This window comes from Eptatretus burgeri, chromosome 11 (genome assembly GCF_056783735.1).
Source record: "Eptatretus burgeri isolate ZD-2024b chromosome 11, Ebu_testis_v1, whole genome shotgun sequence".
NCBI classification, from domain to species: domain Eukaryota; kingdom Metazoa; phylum Chordata; class Myxini; order Myxiniformes; family Myxinidae; genus Eptatretus; species Eptatretus burgeri.
Window position 1 is genome coordinate 8304747 of NC_140971.1, and position 22921 is coordinate 8327667.

General features: G+C 43.8%; 1 protein-coding gene across 2 annotated transcripts in view; it reads left to right on the forward strand.

Annotated features, from left to right (window-relative positions):
- The window catches only part of LOC147016444 (putative ATP-dependent RNA helicase Pl10), a 52631-nt gene that overhangs the window by 21435 nt on the left and 8275 nt on the right, over positions 1-22921 (forward strand). For both annotated transcript variants that reach the window (XM_085845113.1, XM_085845114.1), the window contains exons 7-14: positions 11849-11978; positions 12096-12191; positions 12484-12619; positions 12720-12790; positions 14814-14903; positions 15141-15301; positions 15481-15625; positions 18057-18201. In XM_085845113.1, coding sequence (XP_085701239.1) covers positions 11849-11978; positions 12096-12191; positions 12484-12619; positions 12720-12790; positions 14814-14903; positions 15141-15301; positions 15481-15625; positions 18057-18201 — 974 coding nt within the window. The remainder of the gene's footprint in view (positions 1-11848; positions 11979-12095; positions 12192-12483; positions 12620-12719; positions 12791-14813; positions 14904-15140; positions 15302-15480; positions 15626-18056; positions 18202-22921) is intronic.

Genomic DNA, 22921 nt, shown 5'->3' on the forward strand with positions numbered 1-22921 from the left:
CAACGATCAAAATTTAAATTGTGGGTCGAAAGGTTGGGTGGCTCGAGGAAAAGAGGACATGAAGGTGTCCAGGTTCATATCAGCAGCTGAAAATTGGACTGTCCTCAATAACAAAAAAAACCCCAGGCAAAAATGCTACAGTTGGAAATATTGTATTATGAGAGTTCCACTCTCATATACTACACTAGTCTGCAGAGAATTACCGCAAGAAAGGAATGGTATTTTTGCTTGGGACAGGAGGAATGGCCACCCTAATCATCATAATTACCTCCACCACCGAAGGTGAAGGAGGTTATGTTTTCACTTCTGTCTGTTTGTCTATCTGTATGCAGGATATCTCAAAAAGTTGTGGACAGATCCGGATGAAATTTGGTGGGCAGGGTTGAGTGTGTAACAAGGACAAACTGATTAGATTTTGGTGAAGATCGGGATCCGACTACTAGAATTTTTTACGTGATTCTTCAGCATTGAGAGATAGGGTTAAACCGATGTATAGTGCGATATCTCAAAAAGTTGTGGGCGGATTCAGATGAAACTTGGTGGACAGGTTGGGTGTGTGACCATGACAAATTGGTTTGATTTTGGTGAAGGTCCGAATCCGAATCCGGATCTGGATATGAGTTATTTAATTTTTTAAGTGATTCTTCACCATTGAGAAATGGGGTGAAAAACGATTATATAGCACGATATTTCAAATGTGTATTGGGCCCGATGTGTTCTCGTGGATAAGGCATTACGTGGTGGAGGTATGCGCTCTACCGAGTGCCCTTCTAGATTGACTTTTGTTTCCAAAACTGCTCGACCAAGACGTTTTGATAAACGTCAAACATCATGTAACGTGGGGTTGACTCTGCCTGTCATCCTTCCGAGGTCGGCAAAATGAGTGCCAGAATGCTGGTAGACTGTGTCGGAGTGGCGACCCATCCAGGATTGTGTCCAATAGCCAAGGAGTCTGCTTCTGCAGCACCAACGCTCTGCACAGAGTATGGTCCCAATTGATGGATGGATGGATGAATTATGTAACGTCGTGTGTGTGTGTGTATATTGTCGTGTCCATGGGAGTTTTACCTCAACCTGGACGGATGGCAAAGCTTCTCCCTTGAAGGCTACAACTGAGATTCGGAGAATAATGTGCGCGTGTTAATGGGGCGTAATGGCGGATACACAATCCATCCAGGAGGAGCACAGCACAGGGTTGCTGCACCAGGACAGCACACGGCTACAGCTTCTTAAATGGAATACATTTAATGAAAGTTACTGAATATTTACAACCGACAATAATTCAAAAGGTAATGATAATAATAAAGTAAATAAATCCTTCAGTCAAGGCACCTCTCACACATACTCGAATACAGACAAAGGGAACACAAAATGAAAAGAAAAACCTTCCTTTTTAACTATTCCTACACTTAGCTTGGCCCAGGGCTGAGACTTGTGGAACTGGAATCGAGGCGCTTCTCTCGTAGCGGGACGAACACACGACTGGCAATCAGCGAGCGACACTCCACATCAAGGCTCAAAGCCCCAGTGTAAGTGCTTCGTGTGTTCCGATCGTCCTCACCAGCCCGACCAAAAGCAAAAGGCCAGCGTCTTACTTCACCACGCGAGCCAAATCGCCTCAACACAAGTTCAATGGCCGTGTTGTCCTCCTCGGAGTGTGCTCAACCTGTGCTCTCGCCTCTCCAAACAATGTACCTCGTGCCTCCACTCTGAGCATGGCTCTCCACAAAATGCGCAAGCCAACTCCTCTTTCCTCTTAAAATGGGCAACCTCTCTGACTTTGATCACCCCGATATGTATCCTCCGTCTCCAAGGCATGGCCTGCATGCACCAAACCTAGGAATGCGGGGCTTCTCCTGCTCGGCTAGCTTCTGACGTCACGCCCATCAATTGTTCCTCAGGGGCATGACTTCGCTTGTTGTCAACCTTTGAGGGCAAGGCTTTCTGCCCATTTGTTGTGGTTTCAGGGACACGTTCCCCACTATCATTGCCGATCTTGAAATGTAAAAACGTCGGGAAAAATCAGAGGGGAATCGCGTACTGGAGAACTTATTCTTATTCCCTTGGCTAAGTAACACCGCACCACCCCTCGTGTGGTGACACGTAACACTTAAGCTCACAGGTTCCCTACTTAATACATCAAGGTGCCTCCAACACGTCCACGGACCAAGCAACTCCACACAATGCTATCTATATTCCCTATTTGATTCTTCCATCTACCCCCACAATCACAACTATATATATATGACATACATACATATAGATTTTTTTTTTAAAATTCCGTCCCCCTCCCCCACTTTCATTATTGGATTCAAATGTTTGAAATTTTTCAGGCTTTGCATCAGAAATAGCACCTTTGGATTGACCAAGTATTTTCCATTCTAGAATTAAAGACGAGCCTTAGCTTTATGAATTGATGAACACGAGCATCTTCCTCCTAAAGGTTGCTATTCGTCTTGGCTGCGGAATGGATGGGAGAGGCCACCTTCTTTAAAACCTCAAATATTTGTGTCTCAAACTTCAGGGAAGAATAGATTGTGTCGTTGAGCATCATTGTACAATTTCCAGCTTTTTCACTGATAACATCCATTTTTCCAGTTGTGATGGAGTGCATTAAATATGGAGCACAATTGTAAATTGGCGAAGTAGTTTTTGATTCAACAGTGTTTTCATGCAGGGATGCTATTATAATATTGTAAACTGCTGGTACTTGTAATATACCTTCTTATTAGGAGCGGCACTACATGATGCACATTTACATCAAGAAATTATGTCGTCCATCACCCCTTCCATCCAACCTCCCGAACCCCCGTGACTTTTTATGCCTAAAACCTTCCCTGGCACGCCCCAAGTACAACCATCAAATTTCGACTCATTCTGTATATCGGTTTAGGAGAGAGCACACACGTGCACCTACCCACACATGCACCCATGCCAAATTATCTGCAGTATGATTTTATTATTTACTAGGTATTATACTGTCACCAGACTTGTAACAAATACCTGTCTAACATAATCAGAAGTGACCCAGATGGCAACAAGAAGTTGGGAGCTTTGGTAAAATATAAACGCTGTGATCAAATGGGAGTTGCGCCGCTGAAGGAGGGAAATATTCTTCACTGCGATCCCAAGCATAAAGCTAACATCTTAAACAGGCAGTTCTCTTCATTATTTACTGATGACAGTGATTCATCACTACCTAATCTCAGCCCCAGCCTTCATCCAACCATGGATGACATCACTGTTTTCTGCAAAGGAGTAACGAAACTTCTCAAAAACGTTAAACCACACAAAGCAGCTGGGCCTGACAGTACCTCTGCGAAACTGCTCAAGGAAACAGCCGAAGAAGTCTCACCTGCGGTCACTTTACTCTTCCAGGCATCCCTGAATCAGAGCAGTGTACCTTATTCTTAGAAGAAAGCAACCATCGTCCCTATCTTCAAGAAGGGCTGACGATCATCTGCTTCAAAATATTGGCCTATCTCACTTCCATCAGTCCTTTGCAAACTATGTGAGCATGTCGTGCATTGTGCTATCATACATCATCTCATCGACCATCAGATACTAACAGACGCATAACATGGCTTCAGGAAACGTAGATCTTGCGATACTCAATTGATCCTTGCCATAGATGACCTTGCTAGAGGAATATATGAGAAGGGAGAAATATACCTCATCTTGCTGGACTTCGCAAAAGCCTTCGGCAAGGTGTCCCACCAAAGACTTCAGTTGAAGGCGGAGTTCCACGGACTTCGAGGCTGCACTTTAGAGTGGATAAAAAACTTCCTCCATGACCGCACCCACCAAGTCTTGCTTGATTGATGGCCAACTTAGCTCTGAAGCCCAAATAACATCCAGAGTTCCTCAGGGTAGTGTGCTCGGCCCGCTTCTTTTCCTGATCTTTATTAACGATCTACCAGATAGTATGTGAAGCTCTACACCATGTCTTTCAGACGACTGCATCCTCTATCGGCATATTGCATCTACCCAGGACTGCACTCGTCTCCAGATGGATCTTGATATGTTTCAGGAGTTGGAGAGGAAGTGGTTGATGTAGTTTCACCAATCTAAATACAAGGTCATTCACATCACCAACAAGCAGAAGCCCATCCTCCAATCTTATAATGTTCATGACCACACCCTTGAAGAGGTTAACTCTACCAAATACCTTGGTGTGCACATCGATTAAAAGCTGAATTTCAACATCCACATGGATGCAACTGTCAAGAAAGCTAACTCCACAAATGCCTTCCTGCATCAACTTCAGCTGATGCAACCGTAGAATTAAGAAGACCACATTCACAAGTTGCGTCCGACCAATTGTGGAAACTGCTGCAACAGCATGGGATCCTCGCACTCGGCATAACATCAACAAGCTGGAGATGGTCCAGCGTAGAGGTGCTCGGTATACCACTGGGAACTATGGTCGTACCAGCAGTGTCATGGCGCTGCTTGAAAAACTACAATGGCCCACCTTGGAGAGTAGACGACTCCAAAGCCATCTTGCCTTGATGTACCACATTCGCTACAACCTGGTGGACATCAGGTTGGAGCGCATACTTCACGGAAGCATCATCATTTACCAGAGGACATAGATCCCGCTTCATGATACCAAGCTGCAGTACTCGGGTATATGCCTCATCCCTCTTCTCCCACACCTGCAGGGATTGGAACTACCTGGCGAAGGACCTTGCCACTTCATTCTCCCTGGATGCCTTCAAACCCATATTGCGGAGGCTAGCGAGATAAGATTACATCTGGCCTTTATTTTTTACTCGCACATGTATGTATTTTCATAATCTGGTTGTATCGGCAATGCTCCACACCTGCGCACAACAGCAGTGTGGTAATCTTCATCCTGATGAAGCAGCACTTGTATGGAAGGAAGGTGTGCCGACCTGTCACTTCGTTGATGGGTTGATTCAAAAGACAGCATCTTACACTTCACAAACGTAGTGCACGTCTATCTGTGAATCTCAGTGATGTAAAACGTGAAAAGGATCTTTATAATACTGTATGTAGTTGCTGTTGTCATCGTGGCTGTGGTCGTGGTTGTTTGTATGCTCCTTCCATGTACATATATATATATATATATATATATATATATATATATATATATATATATATATATATATATATATATATATATATATATATATATATATATATATATATATATATATATCAACAAAAACAGAGACATGAAAGAATTCAATAGACACCATGATTTTAAAAATAATTTATTTATTGAACATTTGAAGTATATTTAATCCATTTTAATACATATACTAGTATTTTGTAGACTTGCCATTTGCAGATTTCAACACTTTTACTATTTCAGACATACAGTAGAATGAACGAGTTCTGAAATTTTCTCTTGTGGAATTTCTGCCCAGACTTCCCGCAAACATTTTTGCAATTTTGTCCGTGATGTTGGTTTCCTGGACTTTTTCTGCACAGCTCGATCCAATATTTCCCAGAGGTGTTCAATGGGATTCATCTCAGGAGACTGACTTGCTCATGGAAGTCGATTGATCCCATTTCTGACATACCATTCTTTGGTCTTTTTTGCAGTGTGGCATGGAGCTCCATCTTCCATGAACAGAGTGTTGTTTTTGACCATCTGACCAGTGGAGAAGGTGGGGAGAAGTTCATCCTCAAGGATAGAAATGTATATCGTAGTGTTGATGTTGCCAACACACTCCACAAGCTCTGACTGACCAGCGCTCCAGTTTGCTCCCCACACCATCACTGAAAAACTACCATGTTTGACAGTTGGCTGCAATCGGTTCAAAGAAAACTCTTGACTGGGAAGCCTCCAGACCATACGTGTCCACTGTCAGAAAATTGAGCAAATTGGGACTCGTCTGAAAAAAAAATGACAGTTTGCCAAAACTCCATGGGTCGGTCTGGTGGCCATCTCGTCAGCAAACTTCATTCTCCTTTGAATGTTGGCTGGTCTAAGAAGAGGTTTTCTCCAATCTGCTCTCCCAAAGTAGCCCAGTTGATGAAGGTACCGCATGGCAGTTCTTGAGCTAACTTGGACCTCTGCAACATCTGCTGCCTTGCAGTGGGGAGTTTTCTCTGGATGGCTTGACAGCTCAAAGACATCTTTCTGAGGACTCAGGTCGACCTGAATGGGAAGCTGTGGGTGGATTCCTTTCCTTCGATGTTGAATTGCACAATCACCAGGTTGATCATAGAAAGCGGAATGCCAAGGTCCTGAGCTATCTGACACTGGCTGACTCCATCTTCCAAATAGCCAACAATTCGTCGTCTTTGAAAATCGGAAAGTTTGTGTGCTCCCTGGGTTCGAGGCATAGTTCATTGTCACATTTGACCCAGGAACTCGTTTCTGCAAATAAATAGTTGAATATTAGTATAAATCAGTGAGTAAAACTTGTTTTATACAAATGAAATGAAGATATTTAAGGTGTCTTCTTCTGGCGTGCGTGCGTGTGTATCGGTTGTATCGGCAATTTCGGTGCATTTCTTTTGCTTTGAGCAGTATTATCTTGCTATAATGAAACTATAGTGTATGTATGTATGAGGGCCAGTCAAGAAGTAACCTTAAAATATTTTTCACAAATTGTTTATTGCATGTACGTGTGTTTCAACGGTGTTATTTTTCAACATAATCTCCGTTGCGTTCGATGCATTTTTTCCAGTGCTTTACTAAGGCCTGGATTCCTTAAGTGGCCCAAATATGTAATCCGAAGAGGCGAGGTCTGGTGAGTAAGGTGGATGAGGGAGACATTCAAAATGCATGTCCTCAATTGTTGCAGCTGTAGCGTGGGCAGTATGGGGCTGAGCATTGTCATGCTGCAGCAAAACACCGGTAGTGAATAGTCCACGATGTTGTGATCTGAATGCTGGTTTCAGATTATTTTTAAGGAGGTTGCAGTATGATGCACTCGTGACTGTGGTCCCTCCTGGGCATGTAATGCTCTACAAGTGGGCCTCGGCTATCCAAGAAGAGCGTCAGCATCACTTTGCTAGCGGACGGCTGTGTGCAGAATTTTTTGGGCTTCGGCGAAGTTGAATGGCGCCACTCTTTGCTTGCCCTCTTCATTTATGGCTGAAAGTAGTGGACCCAGCTTTCATCCCCAGTCGCTACGCGCTACAAGAAAGCATCACCTTCTGTTTCATAACGTCGCAGAAGTTCTTCACCGTTCTTTCAGTTCGGTTGTGAGTTGTCTGCGCACCCACTTTGCGGAACCCCAGCATGTTGTGAATGATATGGTGTGCTGAACCATGGCTAATGCTCAATTCGGAGACCACTTCATTCAGCATAATGCGACGGTTTTCCCTTAGCACGCCCTCACTTCCCAAGAAACAGATGACAGAACGTTGCTCCTCCCTGGTGCATGCTTCTAAAGGAGCCACCATCTTGGAACTGCTCTGCTCACGTCATACGCTCAATGTTGCCAGATCTAAAACAGTCAAAACATGACTCTTACCCATAGATATAACGTACGTCGTCTGCAACTACACACATTGCATTCTCAAATTTATATCGCCATTTTAAGATTACTTATTGACTTGCCCTCGTATGTATGTATGGATGGATGGATGTATCTCACTGAAATAACACCCCCTGGTGGTGTGTGCGCTAGCTCAGAAGTTGATGGGAAACTGAAGCTAGAATTAATTTGCCAAGATATATGCTATGATCACCCAACAATTTTATTTCAAACAAATTAAATGATGCAACGATCACAGGACATGGTTACTTGAGCTGTTTGAGAAGAACGGTACTGAAGTCCCCGTCGTAGACGTATAAATAATTTAGTGTGCTCCTTCCATGTCCGTCACGCTTTATTCTAAACTCTAAAGTTTATTGAGCCTCGTCCTGGGGGAGGTGTTGCTCTCTTCATCAAAGACTCTATTCCTCACTCTCCCTGCACTGCTCTCACTCCCCCACACCCCCAGGAATACCTCTGGCTTCGGCTTCCCCTCCACTCCCACCTCATGTTTATATGTGTACTGTACCGTCCACCGAACAGTGATGACTCCATCTACACCTCACTCTCCGAAAACATGGACCATCTTCTATCTTCTCATCCAAACTCTCTCTTCCTCTTATGTGGCGACTTCAATTGTCATCACGCCAGTTGGCTAGGTGTGGGTACCTCTCTCACCTGCCATGGGACGTCAGCAAAAGCTTTCTGTGACTCATTGGGACTGACTCAATCGGTCAACTTCCCGACCCGGATCTCAACCAATGGTACTCCATCTCTTCTGGATCTGATTTTGACAAATTTCCCTGACAATATCTGCTGCTCTTCCTTCGCTCCAATTGGTTCTTCTGACCACGTCCTTGTTAAAGTGGACATCTCTCTGGCTGTCATCAGAGAACCACCTCACCGCCGTCGAGTCTGGCATTTCACTCAAGCCGACTGGCAGGGTCTCCGAGCAGCCATCAAACTTACAGACTGGTCTCCTATCACTACTTTCTCAAACATCAACTCATCCTGGGAATTCTTTCAAAGAAACTTGCTCTCCCTCATGCACAGATTTATCCCCTCTCGTGTTCAGTTGTCTTACCCTTCCTCCCGCCCTTGGTTTACTGAAGCTTGTGGCGAGGCAGTTGTCCTGAAACAACTTGCCTTTGCCTCATGGAAAGCAAACCCAACTGAGGAGCAATCTCAGTTCTTTCCACAAAGCTCGGAACAAGTGTGTATCTACCCTCAGGAGAGCCAGAAAACAACATCTTTCTCATCTCAAGTCTGAACTCTCAGACCTCTCTCCCTCCTCAAAATCCTGGTGGCGTTTAATCAAATCTGTTTCTGGTGTATGTTCCCCCTCCATCCCTCCCTTACCTCAAATGGCCGCACTGCTGATTCCACACGTGATAAAGCTGAATGTCTAAACTCGGTGTTTGCAGCTAAATCTTGTGTCCCAAACCCATCACTATCTCTACCCACTTTACCCAGTCGCACCCAACTGTCCCTGGACTCTGTATCCTTTTCTCCTGACAAGGTGGAGAGCTTGCTTTCAAACCTCGAGTCAGATTCTGCAACCGGTCCAGACGGCATCAGCCCACGTGTCCTCAAAGCCTGCTCTTCTGCTCTTGCTCACCCTCTCTCTGTTCTATTCACCCTCTCATTTTCCCAAGGTCATCTGCCATCTGCTTGGAAATCTGCTAACATCACTGCCCTGCATAAAAAGGTGCAAAAACAGATCCCTGTAACTACAGACCAATCAGCCTTCTCCCAATCATCAGCAAGGTTATGGAATCCATCATCGCTTCAGACATGAAATCCTTCCTCTTCTCCAATGGCTTGTTTCCCAATCATCAATTTGGTTTCAGACCAGGTCACTCTACCCTGGATATGCTGCTACTGCTCTCCCATCAATGGATGGAGGTCCTCAATGCCAGACAGGAAATCCGAGCCGTATCCCTGGACATATCACGTGCTTTTGACACAGTCTGGCACCCTGCCCTACTCACCAAACTCTCTTCCCATGGTATTCAAGGCCATCTCCACTCATGGCTCGCAGACTTCCTCTCCTGTCGCAGTCAACGTGTGGCCCTAAATGGAGTTCTTTCATCCCCTCTTCCTGTGCAGGCTGGAGTTCCTCAAGGTAGCGTTCTGGGCCCTGTTCTTTTCTGGTTTCATCAATGATCTCTCGGACTCTCTGGAAAATCCTCTATTTCTCTTTGCCGATGACTCCACCCTCTGCCGTACCATCTGTCATCCCTCAGACCGGCAAGCAGCAGCTTCTTCGCTCACTGCAGATCTGGATAAAATCACAAACTGGTCCAACACGTGGAACATGTCTTTCAATCCACACAAATCTCACACTCTCACTATGTCTCTTCGAAAGGACCGTTTACAAAACCCCCATCCACTTTCTCAACAATCCTCTGGAAGAAGTCTTTTCTTTCAAGCTTCTGGGTCTCACTATCTGCCATGACCTTTCCTGGGAAAGTCACATTTCCAACCTTGCCTCAAAGGCCAGTCGCCGACTGGGAATCCTCCGTCGTGCAAAGTCCTTCCTCGGCCCTCTTGAGCTCCTGACTACTTACAAAGCTTTTGTCCGTAGCCTGATGGAGTACTGCTCTCCCCTCTGGGCTGGTGCTCCTGCCTCCCACCTTTCTCGACTTCACGCTGTCGAAACCAGGGCTTTTAAGATCATTGGCATCTCCCGCAATGAAGCTGAGTCTTTGGGCCTCTCACTCAATCACCGCAGGTTGGTCGGTGGTCTTTCTGTCTTCTACCGACTCCTCTCTAGCCTTGCTTCCCCCTGCTCTCTCTGCCATTTTTCCCAACCACATTTCCACAGGGCGCTCAAGGTCCGCCAACAACCCCTTCTGGTAAAACTACCAAAATCACGAATCACTGCTCATCTTCACTCTTTCATTCCTCTTTTTTCCCGCCTTTGGAATAAACTTCCTCACTCTATTCTTTCCCATTCTTCCCTCCAGGCTTTCAAAACAGCTGTTCACCACCACCTCTTATCTTCCCCCATCCAAATCCTCGATCTTTTCTACCCCCCATAATCCACCCATGCCCACTTCCTTCAATTCTCCTGCTTTCCTTCCTGAAAGTCCCTGTAATGTCCATCTTCTCCTCGCCATGTTCCCCGTCCCATCCCCATCCCTCTCCCTTCCACAGTTCACCTGTGTCTGTTCCCCAATGTTTTGTCCCTTCCACTCCCACCCCTCTTGTCTCATGCCTCCTTGCTGTGAGTTGTGTGTTAGCTCTCATACGAGCCTCGACCAAGGTATACAAAAAAAAAAAAAAAAAAAAAAAAAAAAAAAAAAAGGGTTCCTGCTGTTGTACCGTGGGAACTGCTACGTTAAAGGCTCCAAGTCCTGTTTCTTCCTCTTCCCTCCTGCAAAAAACCTGCTTTTAAAACCTGCTCTTTAATGATTAAATGGACACAAAGTTTATGTTCCAAGTAAATCGATTATTAACTTTCGAACCAAGTAACTCAAAATCTATTTTTCCAAAGGTACTATTTTTTTTTATTACTCTACGACAGCAGGACCCCTTCAGAATAAATATTATCCCCTCCTACACATGCACACACACACACGCTTCTCCTTTAAGTAATAGATTATGTTGCTCTTCCGACAGGATGGAGCACAGGTAGTGCACTTACCTTAGAGTCGTCTCTTCGAGGTTTTATTCAAGACCCGACTATAAACTGTCCAATTGGTGTTTCTCAGGCAGGCTATTGCATCATAAAGGAAACCATCGCTCAGATGCATGTTAAGCTGACCATCTCATCCACTGGCATTACTTGGTGGCGGCGAAAGATCCCAACATATCTCCACCGAGAGGTGGCATGTTATCACCGGCACGCTCAATAAATTATAAATTCCTTCCCCATTTGGCTCAAGCCGAAGAACGTCTGACCTTGCCATCTGATTGGTGAAAGACTTGGACCAAATACGTTCCCCGGCCGACCCAACAACAAGGGAATAATTTTTGACCGCAAAATAAGTAGAAGATTTATTTTACTGCTCGCATGCCAATATTGTTCATAATAAGTAAGCTCATTGTCAATGCAAATTCATTGTTTCAGGAAAGAGGGCACATATTTGTTACCCGACACATCAAGGTGTGTGTGGAAAGGGGCAAGTGGGAGTATGATTGATCACAATTAAGTTGAGAAAAGGAAGAGAATGGAGGATGTTAGTGTGGGAGGGTTTGGGAGAGAAGGGAAAGGTTAGATCGAAGGAAATGGGAGGAAGTGTAGGGATTGGACAAGCAGCAGCATGTGGAGGTGAGACAGAGCTGTGTGCTTAAACATTCCGCCAAATTTGCGGACGTAATAAATACATGACATGGAACGAAGAATGGCTGAAATGTTTTGTGTCTTTCCTCAATTACAGGAGTGACAGTGGGCGTGGCAATGGTGGGAGGGCCATCTCCATGGGCAACGGACGTGGGGAGGAAACTGTTCGGATAGATGACGCTGATTGGTCCAAGCCTCTTCCCCGAAATGAGCGTCTTGAAAAGCAAGTGCATCAGGAAGCTGTTTGACCCCTCGCCCTGATATACGGAAAAAGCGTTCATAGAGTCATGAGAGTTGGCTAAATCCTCCATGCGTGTTCATTTTTCCTCCCTGTCTGCAGAGAGCTTTTTGCAGGAAGCAATACCGGTATTAACTTTGAGAAATACGATGACATTCCGGTTGATATTACGGGAAGCAATCCACCTCGGCACATCAATTCTGTAAGCACAGCAAGCAGCAGCACCGATTCCTCATGCTTGTCCCTCACTCCCATCGTGTCAGCTCTTTCACTTTTGTTGTTGCATTCATTGTTCTTTTCTTTAATGTGAAGTCAAATCGAAGCAAACCGATTTATAAGTTGGTTCTATTAACATCTAGTTTTCTTTGTGCCGGTGGCTCGGTGTTCATCCCATCCCTCTAGTTTGATTTTTTTTTTAATTCTTTCCTTTAACTGCAAGTCCTGTCCCACTGCTGCCCCTCGTTCTCTTCCCCCACCCCTCCTTCGGGCATCAGTTCATGGAGCTGGATCTTGGAGAGATAATAATGGGGAACATTTTGCTTAGCCGGTATGAGCGCCCAACCCCAGTGCAGAAGTACGCCATCCCCATAGTGCAACACAAGAGGGACCTCATGGCCTGTGCACAGACAGGTGTGTCTATCTGTTGTCCCTCACAATCTCTCCGTTTTATTGTCCTATTGGTGGTTTATCTCGGCGTAAAGTAATCCATACCTGGCGTGTCACTCCTTAGGTTCTGGGAAGACTGCTGCCTTCCTGCTGCCAATCCTGTCCCAGATCTATGGCAGCGGACCTGGACCTCCGGTTAGTCTTTATTTACTTTATTTTATTTTTCTTATTTACCCACAATACTCATTGGTTTGGTTTATCATTGTTTTTATAGTTGTACTATTGTTTATTTTGAGCTATATTGTTTCTGAAGATAAATAGCAAGTTAATAACAAAGGGTTAATGCTGTAATCTGTATGGAATTTTCCCCAACTGAAGTTATAACAGCTGTCAAAAAAAATCAAAACTGAAGGTACCACCAACTAACTGGTCTAGTTTCCCATTAGACAAGGCTGACGTCAGACGTTTCGACCACTGAGTGATCTCCATCCAGGACTGTGCGGACGTTGCTTGCATGGTATTGAGTACCTTCCCAAGGGGGTTTGGGCAGCACGAGACTGAAATATGCAGATTGTGAGACCGAACAACGTCACATTGAAGTCATGTGCTGTTTGTTCCACGTGCTCAGCATTGATCATCAAAGGACTCGGTATGGAGGGGATTGATCAATTGAACATCCATGGTCTGGCTTTGGAGGCCTGTTTGTAAATTCGTTGTGACCACGTTTTGATCAGCTCGTTCTCGTGATTTGTCCCGTGCTTTTGACTAGTATAGTCCTGGGGGGAGGGTAGGAGGGTGTTGATCGTTAAAAGTAGAAGCCCGATGAGAACGGCAACCTTGCCTCGGTTGAATATAAAGCTCGATATTTTGTAGCACATTGTCATCTTCGGCGATGATTACATCTTTCTGAGGCACACAATGAACACGTTCAGAGTGTGCAGACATCAGCTGTCAGTCATTATGGGAGAAAGAATGCCTTTGCCTTCAAGGGCAGCGTGCTATTTACGAGCACAGATCAAGTGAAGTAGTAGTGGGGGTGGGTTCGGGTTTCGTCATGGTCACGGTCACGGAGTCTTAACAGATGTTGGTGAAGAGCCGTACCTTGTTGAAGAGTATCGATACAATCGTTATCAGGCTACCCTTTATCTGGTTGGTACTCATTTTTCCGACCTCGGAAGGATGACAGGCTGAGTCAGCCCACCTGGTGTTCATTCAAAGGCGCGATAGGGGCTTGAACTCGAGACCCTCAGATCTTAAGCCAGGTACCCTTTGATAATAGCCAGCCACCTTAACCGTTAAGCGTACACCAGGTCTAGGTTACCCTTTGATGCTCTGTGATGGAATGTTTGTTCTTTACATCATGATATCTGATGAATTATTCGTTTTCGCTATTGGAGCACCGGTTCATTGTGTAATGCTGAGAAATATTTTGTGTGGGTTTTTTAATCACTTGGTAGGGTGGTAAAAGAACAGGGTGGATGTAAACACTCACGCACGCACGCACACACGACATAATCGATAAAATAAATCGATTTGTTCTGTTAATTATTCCATTGAGCATCACTTCTCAAAAATACATGAACTTGATGTTTGATGAATTTCTCATCTATTTATAATCGGTTTCTCATTACCTCCGCCACCAAAGGTGGATGGAGGTTGTTGTTTCACTCCTGTCTGTTTATCTGTCTTTGTGTGGTGTTGGCTTAATATATTGTGGTCTTGAGTTAACACTAGGTGGTTGATCAGCCTGTCATCTTACCACGGTCAACAAAATGAGTACCAGCTTACTGGGAAGAATGTGGTGACCCATCCTGGATTGTGCCCTCTATCCACGGAAAAAACTGCCTCGGCAGCGTTATGCGGCTGATATGCGGAAGGAGTAACTCCTCTTCGTCATCATCTTCTTTCTTCTTTTTCGTTTTCCTTGTTTTCTTCTTCCTCTTCTTTCTCGTCTTCTTCTTCTTCGTTTTCTTCATCTTCTTCGTTTTCTTCTTTGTTTTCTTCGGAATGCCTTCTTTATTTCCTGTATCACAGTAACTTTTGTTTTTTGCATCGTGAGCTTTGCTCTCTAATGTACATCCCCAGATAAGGCGTGATAACCTAGTTTGCTTTGCCAACTTGTCCTTGCACATAACATTTTCGAATGGTATCCAGTAAGTATTAAACATTGCTGTTTTAATAACCTCTCTCCTTGTCTGTACCTAACTCTAACCTCTAGTCTGGGCCCGGTGGAAAGCAGTTTCCTTTGTCGCTGGTGCTGGCTCCTACTCGTGAACTAGCACTCCAGATTTATGAAGAGGCTCGTAAGGTGTGTCCCTCTTTGCTTCTCAACAGGAACCTCATTTTCCTCCTTTTCACTGGCTGCTCCCTCCCCCTTCCCCACCTTTCCATGTTGATTCCACTCATTTTCCAGGGTGCCATAATCCTCTTCACCTTTTATCATCTTATCCGTACATGCTCATTCTGTTCAACACTTGTTTGTTTATCCCTCCGACTCACCCCTTTCTTTCTCTTTACCCTACATGCCTGTTTCGCATCCTTATAGTTTGCGTATAGGTCGTGTGTGAGGCCGTGCGTGGTGTATGGCGGGGCTGATCTGTCCATGCAGTCTCGTGACCTGGCTCGTGGCTGTCATCTCCTGGTGGCTACGCCTGGCCGCCTTGTGGATATGATGGAGAGAGGCAGGGTCAGCCTTGAAGCCATTAGGTGATCTTGGAGTACCCCTTTGCACCTCCATTACCATTACCTGCGAGGGAGTTGAAACGTAACCTGTTAACGCAGTGGATAGGGGAATAGGCCTGAGGGCTTCCGAGGTTGTCCATCAGGTTTTGGTTGATACTTGATTTCCATGGATGGTACTTGATACGTTTCTTTGAACACCTCAGGTTCTTGGTTCTCGATGAAGCCGACCGTATGCTCGACATGGGGTTTGAGCCTCAAATCCGCCGCGTGGTCGAGCGCAGCGGAATGCCTGGTCGGGGAGTCCGGCAAACCCTCATGTTTTCAGCGACCTTCCCAAGGCAGATCCAGGTATCCGATGCCACAACCGTTGTTCCGTGTTTTATTTGGAAGATTGTTAAGTCATTCCTGTGAAAAAAAACCTTTTATATGTGGACTCGACCGTTGTGAAAAATAGTAACATTTGTTGCCTTTGTGGAAAGGATTTTTGCTTGAATCAAAAGCAAAGTTTACTTTGATATTTTGCTCGAATTTTAAGGCCCATTGGGGCACCTTCATGCAGCTACTGATGTTTGATGCCTTGTGAGCATATATACAGGAGGATGTTGACCCTTTAAGGGATCTATACTATAAAAAGTGTGTTGGTTTATCGGGCTTAGGCTGATAATGGTGGGTGCACATTGTGCGATGGATCTGGTTAGAGAGCGAGTTAATTTAGTCTTGTTAACCATTGACATTACACCGGAAAAAAAAAAAGATATCTTGTCAACTGAGAAGATCGATGTGTTCAGATTTGGAGACAATCATGTGGAAAGTTTCATCCTCCTGTTTTCTAAGATTGAAGTGAGTGGAGAACGTGGAGGAGAAATTAAGAGACGGTTATCATTGGGGAGAACGGCAATCTCAGGATTGACAAAGATCTGGAAAGACAAAGAAGTGACAAAACAAACCAAGGGGAGGCTGGGTAATACTCTGTTGATTCCATTGACAACAGATGGGTGTGGGTCATGGACAGTGAAAAAGAAAGGAAGACGATCGACAGTTTTGAAATGTGGTGGTGACTAACGTTAAAAATTCCATGAACTGCAAGAAGAAGAAACAAATCCGTGCTTGAAGAAGTTCGACCACCACTTACATTAGAAGCGTGATGACAAAACAGAAACTGTCATACTTTGGACACGTCATGTGTGCAGAAAACCAAGAGTTCATGCTGAGTCGGGTTGTGAGAAGAAGAAGAGGCAACCTTGTATATGCTGGATAGATTCGACGAAAAACGCAACCGAGCTTCCGAGCTTCGAGAAGTAGTGCAGGATCGGGAAGTTTGGAGACATCCGATCACGCATGTCACCAGAAGTCGACCACGACATAACGGAATTGGATAATAGCGATTGACACGTAATCTCCCTGATTGCGAAGACTTTCCTTCACGACTTCGTTAGGCCACCTCTTCGTGCGAGAATGAAGGATAAGCCTGATACTTATAGAGCGCCTGCACCACAAAACCAAGCAGTTTATATTTTCGGAACCCCAGTAATTGTACAAAGCATTGTGGGGCAATAAACATTGTTCTGAGCATGTGAAATCAGAAAAGGTAATCTTTGTGTCTGAAGAGCAAACGCAGCTCATGATTTTTTAAATTTTTTTTTGCTCATTTTCATCACTTGCCTCAAAAGGTAAAAAGAGTAGAAGGTTAATTGGCTTGGCCTTTGGTCCATTTTTCAATCTTTGTTTATTATTCTCTACTTGAGGATCATGGATGAGCCTCGCCGCACCATAAGGCCCCAAAAAAACAGAATGTTGGGTTTCCGATAACATGCTGCTCAATGAAACGTGTTTAAATGGAAGCAGTGCATTGTTTCAGATTCTACAACTTTCCAACCAGTTTGTGTATGTTGATGGTGGTAAAGATGGTGAATCATGAACTTTAACATGTCCATCGTGAAATACAAAATTCGGGGTAAAACAGTCTTGTGTACACAAGTTGGAGGATTAAATGACACCATTTTTGTATCTCTGCTCGGTTTCCTTTAAACAGTGAAGCTGGTCTCAGCAGTTATAAAGAGAGCATATCATAAATATGGCTCAACAGGACACTTGAAGGATACTAATCTCCCATTCATCATCTCTGAAAATCTTGTATATTCAGATATTATACCCTTTCCAGTTGACAAAAAAATCCGAGACAAACAAACACAGGTGAAAACTTTGCATCCGTCCATTGCAGATGGCAGAACTAACTAGAACAGCACTCGGTAGAGCACATACCTCCATAACTTTTTGTGATATCATTGCTATAACATCGTTTTTAGCCCGAACACTCAATGGTGTACAATCACTTAAAATTCTCATGTCCAGATTCGGATCTTCACCAAAATCGAATCAATTCTTCCTTGTCACACACCTAACCTGCCCACTAAGTTTTGTCCGAATCTGGCCACAACTTTTTGAGATATCCTTCTCACAGACAAAGGTAAGAGCTTTGGCCGTACATTTTGCTCAGCCTGGAAGGTAAGACAAACCCTTCAGCCAAGGATGATCCTTAAGCGACAGAATTCTTCAGCACACAAATTTTTTTTTCTCCCACCACCTTGGGTTGAATGGCTCTTTTATAGCCGTCCATGCATGTTACTGTTTATCATTGTTTGTAATTGTGAGATTTATCATTGACACCACGATGCTCTGAACATAACATGTGAATGATCTCTCATCGAGTCATGCAGACCTATTATATCACTGTGGCATGCACCAGTTTGATGATGTATTAAAGAAAGAAACTTCACAGGTCTTGGCAAGAGATTTCCTCGAGGATTACATCTTCCTCGCCATCGGGCGTGTCGGCTCCGCCAGTGAGAACATCACACAAAAGGTGGTGTGGGTTGAGGAGGCCGACAAACGGAGTTTCTTGCTGGATCTTCTTAACGCCACAGGTATGCCGTGTGCGTGCATGCACGTGTACACACGTGTACGTACATGCCGTTAGCTGATCGTTTTTGCTTTCCCAATCCCATTCATTCCTTATTGGTATTTGTTTGTGATTGTTCAACCCACCCAACTCCCTCTTCCTTCCAATTTCCATTTTTCCCTCCTTGGAGTTTCCTTCTGTGTCCATCTTGTCCACTGCATGCATCCTCAGTATCAATGTTGTCCATCCCATACATGCGTGTTTTTACTTCCGCCACTGAAGGTGAAGGAGGTTATGTTTTCACCCCTTTCTGTCTGTCTGTCTTTTTGTTACTTACGAAATCTAAATATTTCGTAAGTATTTTGATGACTTCCGTCCTCTGTTTGTGTTTGTTACTTACGAAATCTAAAGATTTCATAAGTATATTGATGACTTCCGTTTCTGTTTGTTATCTTGCCAAAACGAAGTTTTGCAAGATATGTTAGTCAGCTTGTATGTTTTTTTTTTTTGTTGTTTTTTTTTTGTCTGTAATCACGTATAAAAAATTCTGCAGAGCACAGTTATCATCGGAAATTTTTGTAACTTCGCATATCAGAGGCCTTTCGAGGTCCCTTTCAGTGCACAAAATTTTGAAGGTCAAAGGTCAAGGTCACTTTGGCGCAAATCAGGGGAGTTGACGAAACCCTTTTTTGAGTAATTTTGATCGGATAGTCTTCAAACTTCATGGGAATATAGTTCATGGTCTGGCACTCAGCTGATTAATTTTTGGTGGCGATTGGCCTTGACCTTCATATATATTTTTTTTTATTTGTCTGTAATCACGAAAAAAATCACTCTACAGAGCACAGTTATCATTGGAAATTTTTGTAACTTCGCATATCAGAGGCCTATAGAGGTCCCTTTCAGTGCATAAAATTTTGAAGGTCAAAGGTCAAGGTCACTTTGTCGCAAATCAGGGGAGTCGACGAAACCCTTATTTTTTGAGTAATTTTGATCGGATCGTCTTCAAACTTCATGGGAATATAGTTCATGGTCTGGCGCTCAGCTGATTAATTTTTGGTGGCGATTGGCCTTGACCTTCATGGTTAGCGCTGGAGGTCAAACATATTTGACCCCAAGGTCAAATTTTCAAGTTTTAGGAACCATATCGTGTAGTACCTCAAATTGAACACCTCGATGAGTGCTTTCTAGTTTGTTTGTTTGTTTGTTTGTTTGTAGGCACGATAACTCAAGAATGGAAGAAGCTACCAATGTCAAATTACACCACGTGATTCAGGAGGGTGATGGCTAGTGCTGATTAGATTTTGGTCAAAATCTGTCAAAGGTCAAGGTCACAGTGAGGTCAAATATTCGATTTTTGATGGTTTGGTACAGATAACTCGAGAACGGAAGAAGCTACCAATGTCAAATTACACCACGTGATTCAGGAGGGTGGTGGCTAGAGCTGATTTGATTTTGGTCAAAATCGGTCAAAGGTCAAGGTCACAGTGAGGTCAAACATCCAAAAAAAGTTGTAACTCGAGAATGGAAGAAGCTACCAATGTCAAATTACACCACATGATTCAGGAGGGTGATGGCCAGCGCTGATTAGATTTTGGTCAAAATCGGTCAAAGGTCAAGGTCACAGTGAGGTCAAACATTCGATTTTTGATAGTTTGGTGCAGAATCATCGTAGAAACTTCTGGTTTGCGTCGCTACCTTCTCTAGAGACAGCTTTTATAAGACAAAGTCAGAGGTCAAGTTGACGATTTCATAAGTACCAGACTATGACTGCTTGTTTGTTAATCTTGCCGAAATTTTCGGAAAGATTGTATCGGTCGGTAAGTTAGTTTGTTTGTTTATTTATTTATTTGTTTGTTTGTCACTTTGTTTCATAAAAGTGTTTGTCGTCGCCTATTTTTCACCTTTAAATCACTCTGTAGAGCGCAATTCTCATTGAAATCTCTTGTGGTTACACATATCATAGTATTATTGGAATACCCATCAGCACACATAATGGTCAAGGTCAAAAGTCAAGGTCACTTTGTGGTAAATCATGGAGTTCAACGAAACCCTAATTTTGGGAGTAATTTTGATCGAATCTTCTCAAAACTTTGTAGGAATGTAGCATATGGTTTAGCGCTCAGCTGATAAGTTTTTGGTGGAGATCGGCCTTGACCTTCATGGTTAGCGCCTGAGGTCGAAATGTTTTGACCCCAAGGTCAGTTTTTCAAATCTTAGTTACCATATCGAGTAATACCTCATATGAAAGCGCTTGATGAGCGCTTTCCAGATCTGTAACAAGGTTGACGCTATGACGTCATTTGATGACGTCATGACGAAAAAACGAATTTTTCATGAGCATTTATTTCCTCAGTTCTTCGACAATTCTCATTGAAATCTCTTGTGGTTACACATATCATAGTATTATTGGAATACCCTTCAGCACACATAATGGTCAAGGTCAAAGGTCAAGGTCACTTTGTGGTAAATCATGGAGTTTAACGAAACCCTAATTTTGGGAGTAATTTTGATCGAATCTTCTCAAAACTTTGTAGGAATGTAGCATATGGTTTAGCACTCAGCTGATAAGTTTTTGGTGGATATCAGCCTTGACCTTCATAGTTAGCGCCTGAGGTCGAAATGTTTTGACCCCAGGGTCAAGTTTTCAAATCTTAGGTACCATATCGAGTAATACCTTGATGAGCGCTTTCCAGATCTGTAGTTTGTAAAGGAAGCAAAAATGCTTCCTGCGATAACAGAACGTTCTCTAGCATCCATATATTATTGGTAGTTTTCAATCTTAAGATTAATCTTTAGATCATTATCAATAGACTCTTTCCACAAGTCTCTATAGGCCGAGCGATAGACTCTGATCAATGTGTCACAAGTATTTGTTTCAGTTTGCGCTTCACGTGCTTCGGTTCGGCAAGATTTTTCGTTCTATGAACGAAATTCTGGCTAGTTTGTTTGTTTGTCTGTATACAGGATATCTCAAAAAGTGGAGGAACGGATCTGGATGAAATTTTTTGGATAGGTTGGGTGTGTGACAAGGACGAACTGATTAGATTTTGGTGAAGATCCGAATCCAGCTTGATCCGTGTCTGCAACGCTGTCAATTGACATTGTCAAATATATATATATATATATATATATATATATATATATATATATATATATATATATATATATATATATATATATATATACACATACATACAGTAGACTAGGCGTAAGTCGTCATCATCGGGACCGACAAAAAAGTGACGACTTACGCATATGCGAACATTCATGATGACTGTGGGGTGAGGATGAAGTCGCGCGTGGCCTGGACACATATGTGTGAGAGCCGGCTATTGTACCAAAAGGAAAACGCAATCCTCAGGGCATAGGTGGAGGTTCATTGGTGAGTTGGAAAGTGATCAAGTAAAGATGGAATTCATGAATCAGTTTATCAAAAGTAAAGATAATGAACAACTGTAAGACAACTCATATACCATCAGTGATGGTATGGTGACAAATTACATGACACACAGTCATCGTGGTGATGATTACCACTCAATGCCTATGTGTGAGTGAGTGCGGTAATGTACAAAACAAGCCAATATAAAACCATGATCGGACTTCAACACGAAGCTCGATTGATCCTTTACTCCTTCGCGAAGTAATCCGTTATGTTTGACTGCCTCAAACTCTTGGGCATCTGGTGCATGAGAAAGGACTCAAACCGGTCATTGTATTCCATGATGTTGTCTGGGCAATCCTCCACCAAAAGACAGTATCGGCGCATCACATCCAGACAGTATCGGCGAATCCACGCTGCCTGATTCGCCGCACCTCTTGACCTTGCCGATTCCCAACCTCACTTTGAATGTGTCTATCCAGTGCATCGGCAAGGTCTCGGCATCATCATGCCCGAGGTCCGCAGTGAATTTACGTGCCTTCAGCAGCAACATTTCACCGTCCAACCGAATATTTGGCTGAGCCGACATTTGCCGAAACCAGATGATGAGCGTGTCATCGACATCTTCAAAGGACACACGTTCCACGCGTTTCACACTTACCACCGGCCTCATGATCTTCTCCACTTGTCCAAATATCTTGCCCTTATTCTTCAAGATATCGTTCAATGTCTGCCGTTTGATGTCCAATTTCTCAGCTATGGCTGTTTTCTTCATCAGTGGGTTTGCCTCGCAAAACTAGATAATGTCGTATTTTTCTTGGGAGGTTTTAGTTGTAAGCTTACGTTTAGTCGCCATTGTCCTGCCTGCATTGCGATCAACGTGTGTACGCAGTTATAAATAGCCTATCACTGGCGGTGTAAACCAATGAGCGAGCATCACGATTCCATGAAATCGGGCTTCTCACGAGGCAGCAGTTCCGTGTGACGAGTTAGGAGTGGTAATTTACTTAAGTTTCCATTACGCGGGAACGGACAACATCTGCCGACTGAGACGAAGTGACGACTTAGAGATGATGACTTACAGAGGGATGACCCTTTATTCAAAGGGATTTGACATGAGATAAATTCGGGACTTTTTGACGGTGCCGACTTAGGCGAAGTGACGAGTTACACGCTGCCGACTTACGCCTAGTCTAGTGTATATATCGTAAAATCCGCCGGTAAAGAGTGCAGTGATTGGGAACTGATGGCGTTGACATAGTCATTCCTGGGAGTGAGTATTGTTCTCTCACAAGGCCAAGGTGTATTCTAGTAATTCTGACTCAAATTCAGATAAACGGAACTCCTTCATTTGTCGAGAGTG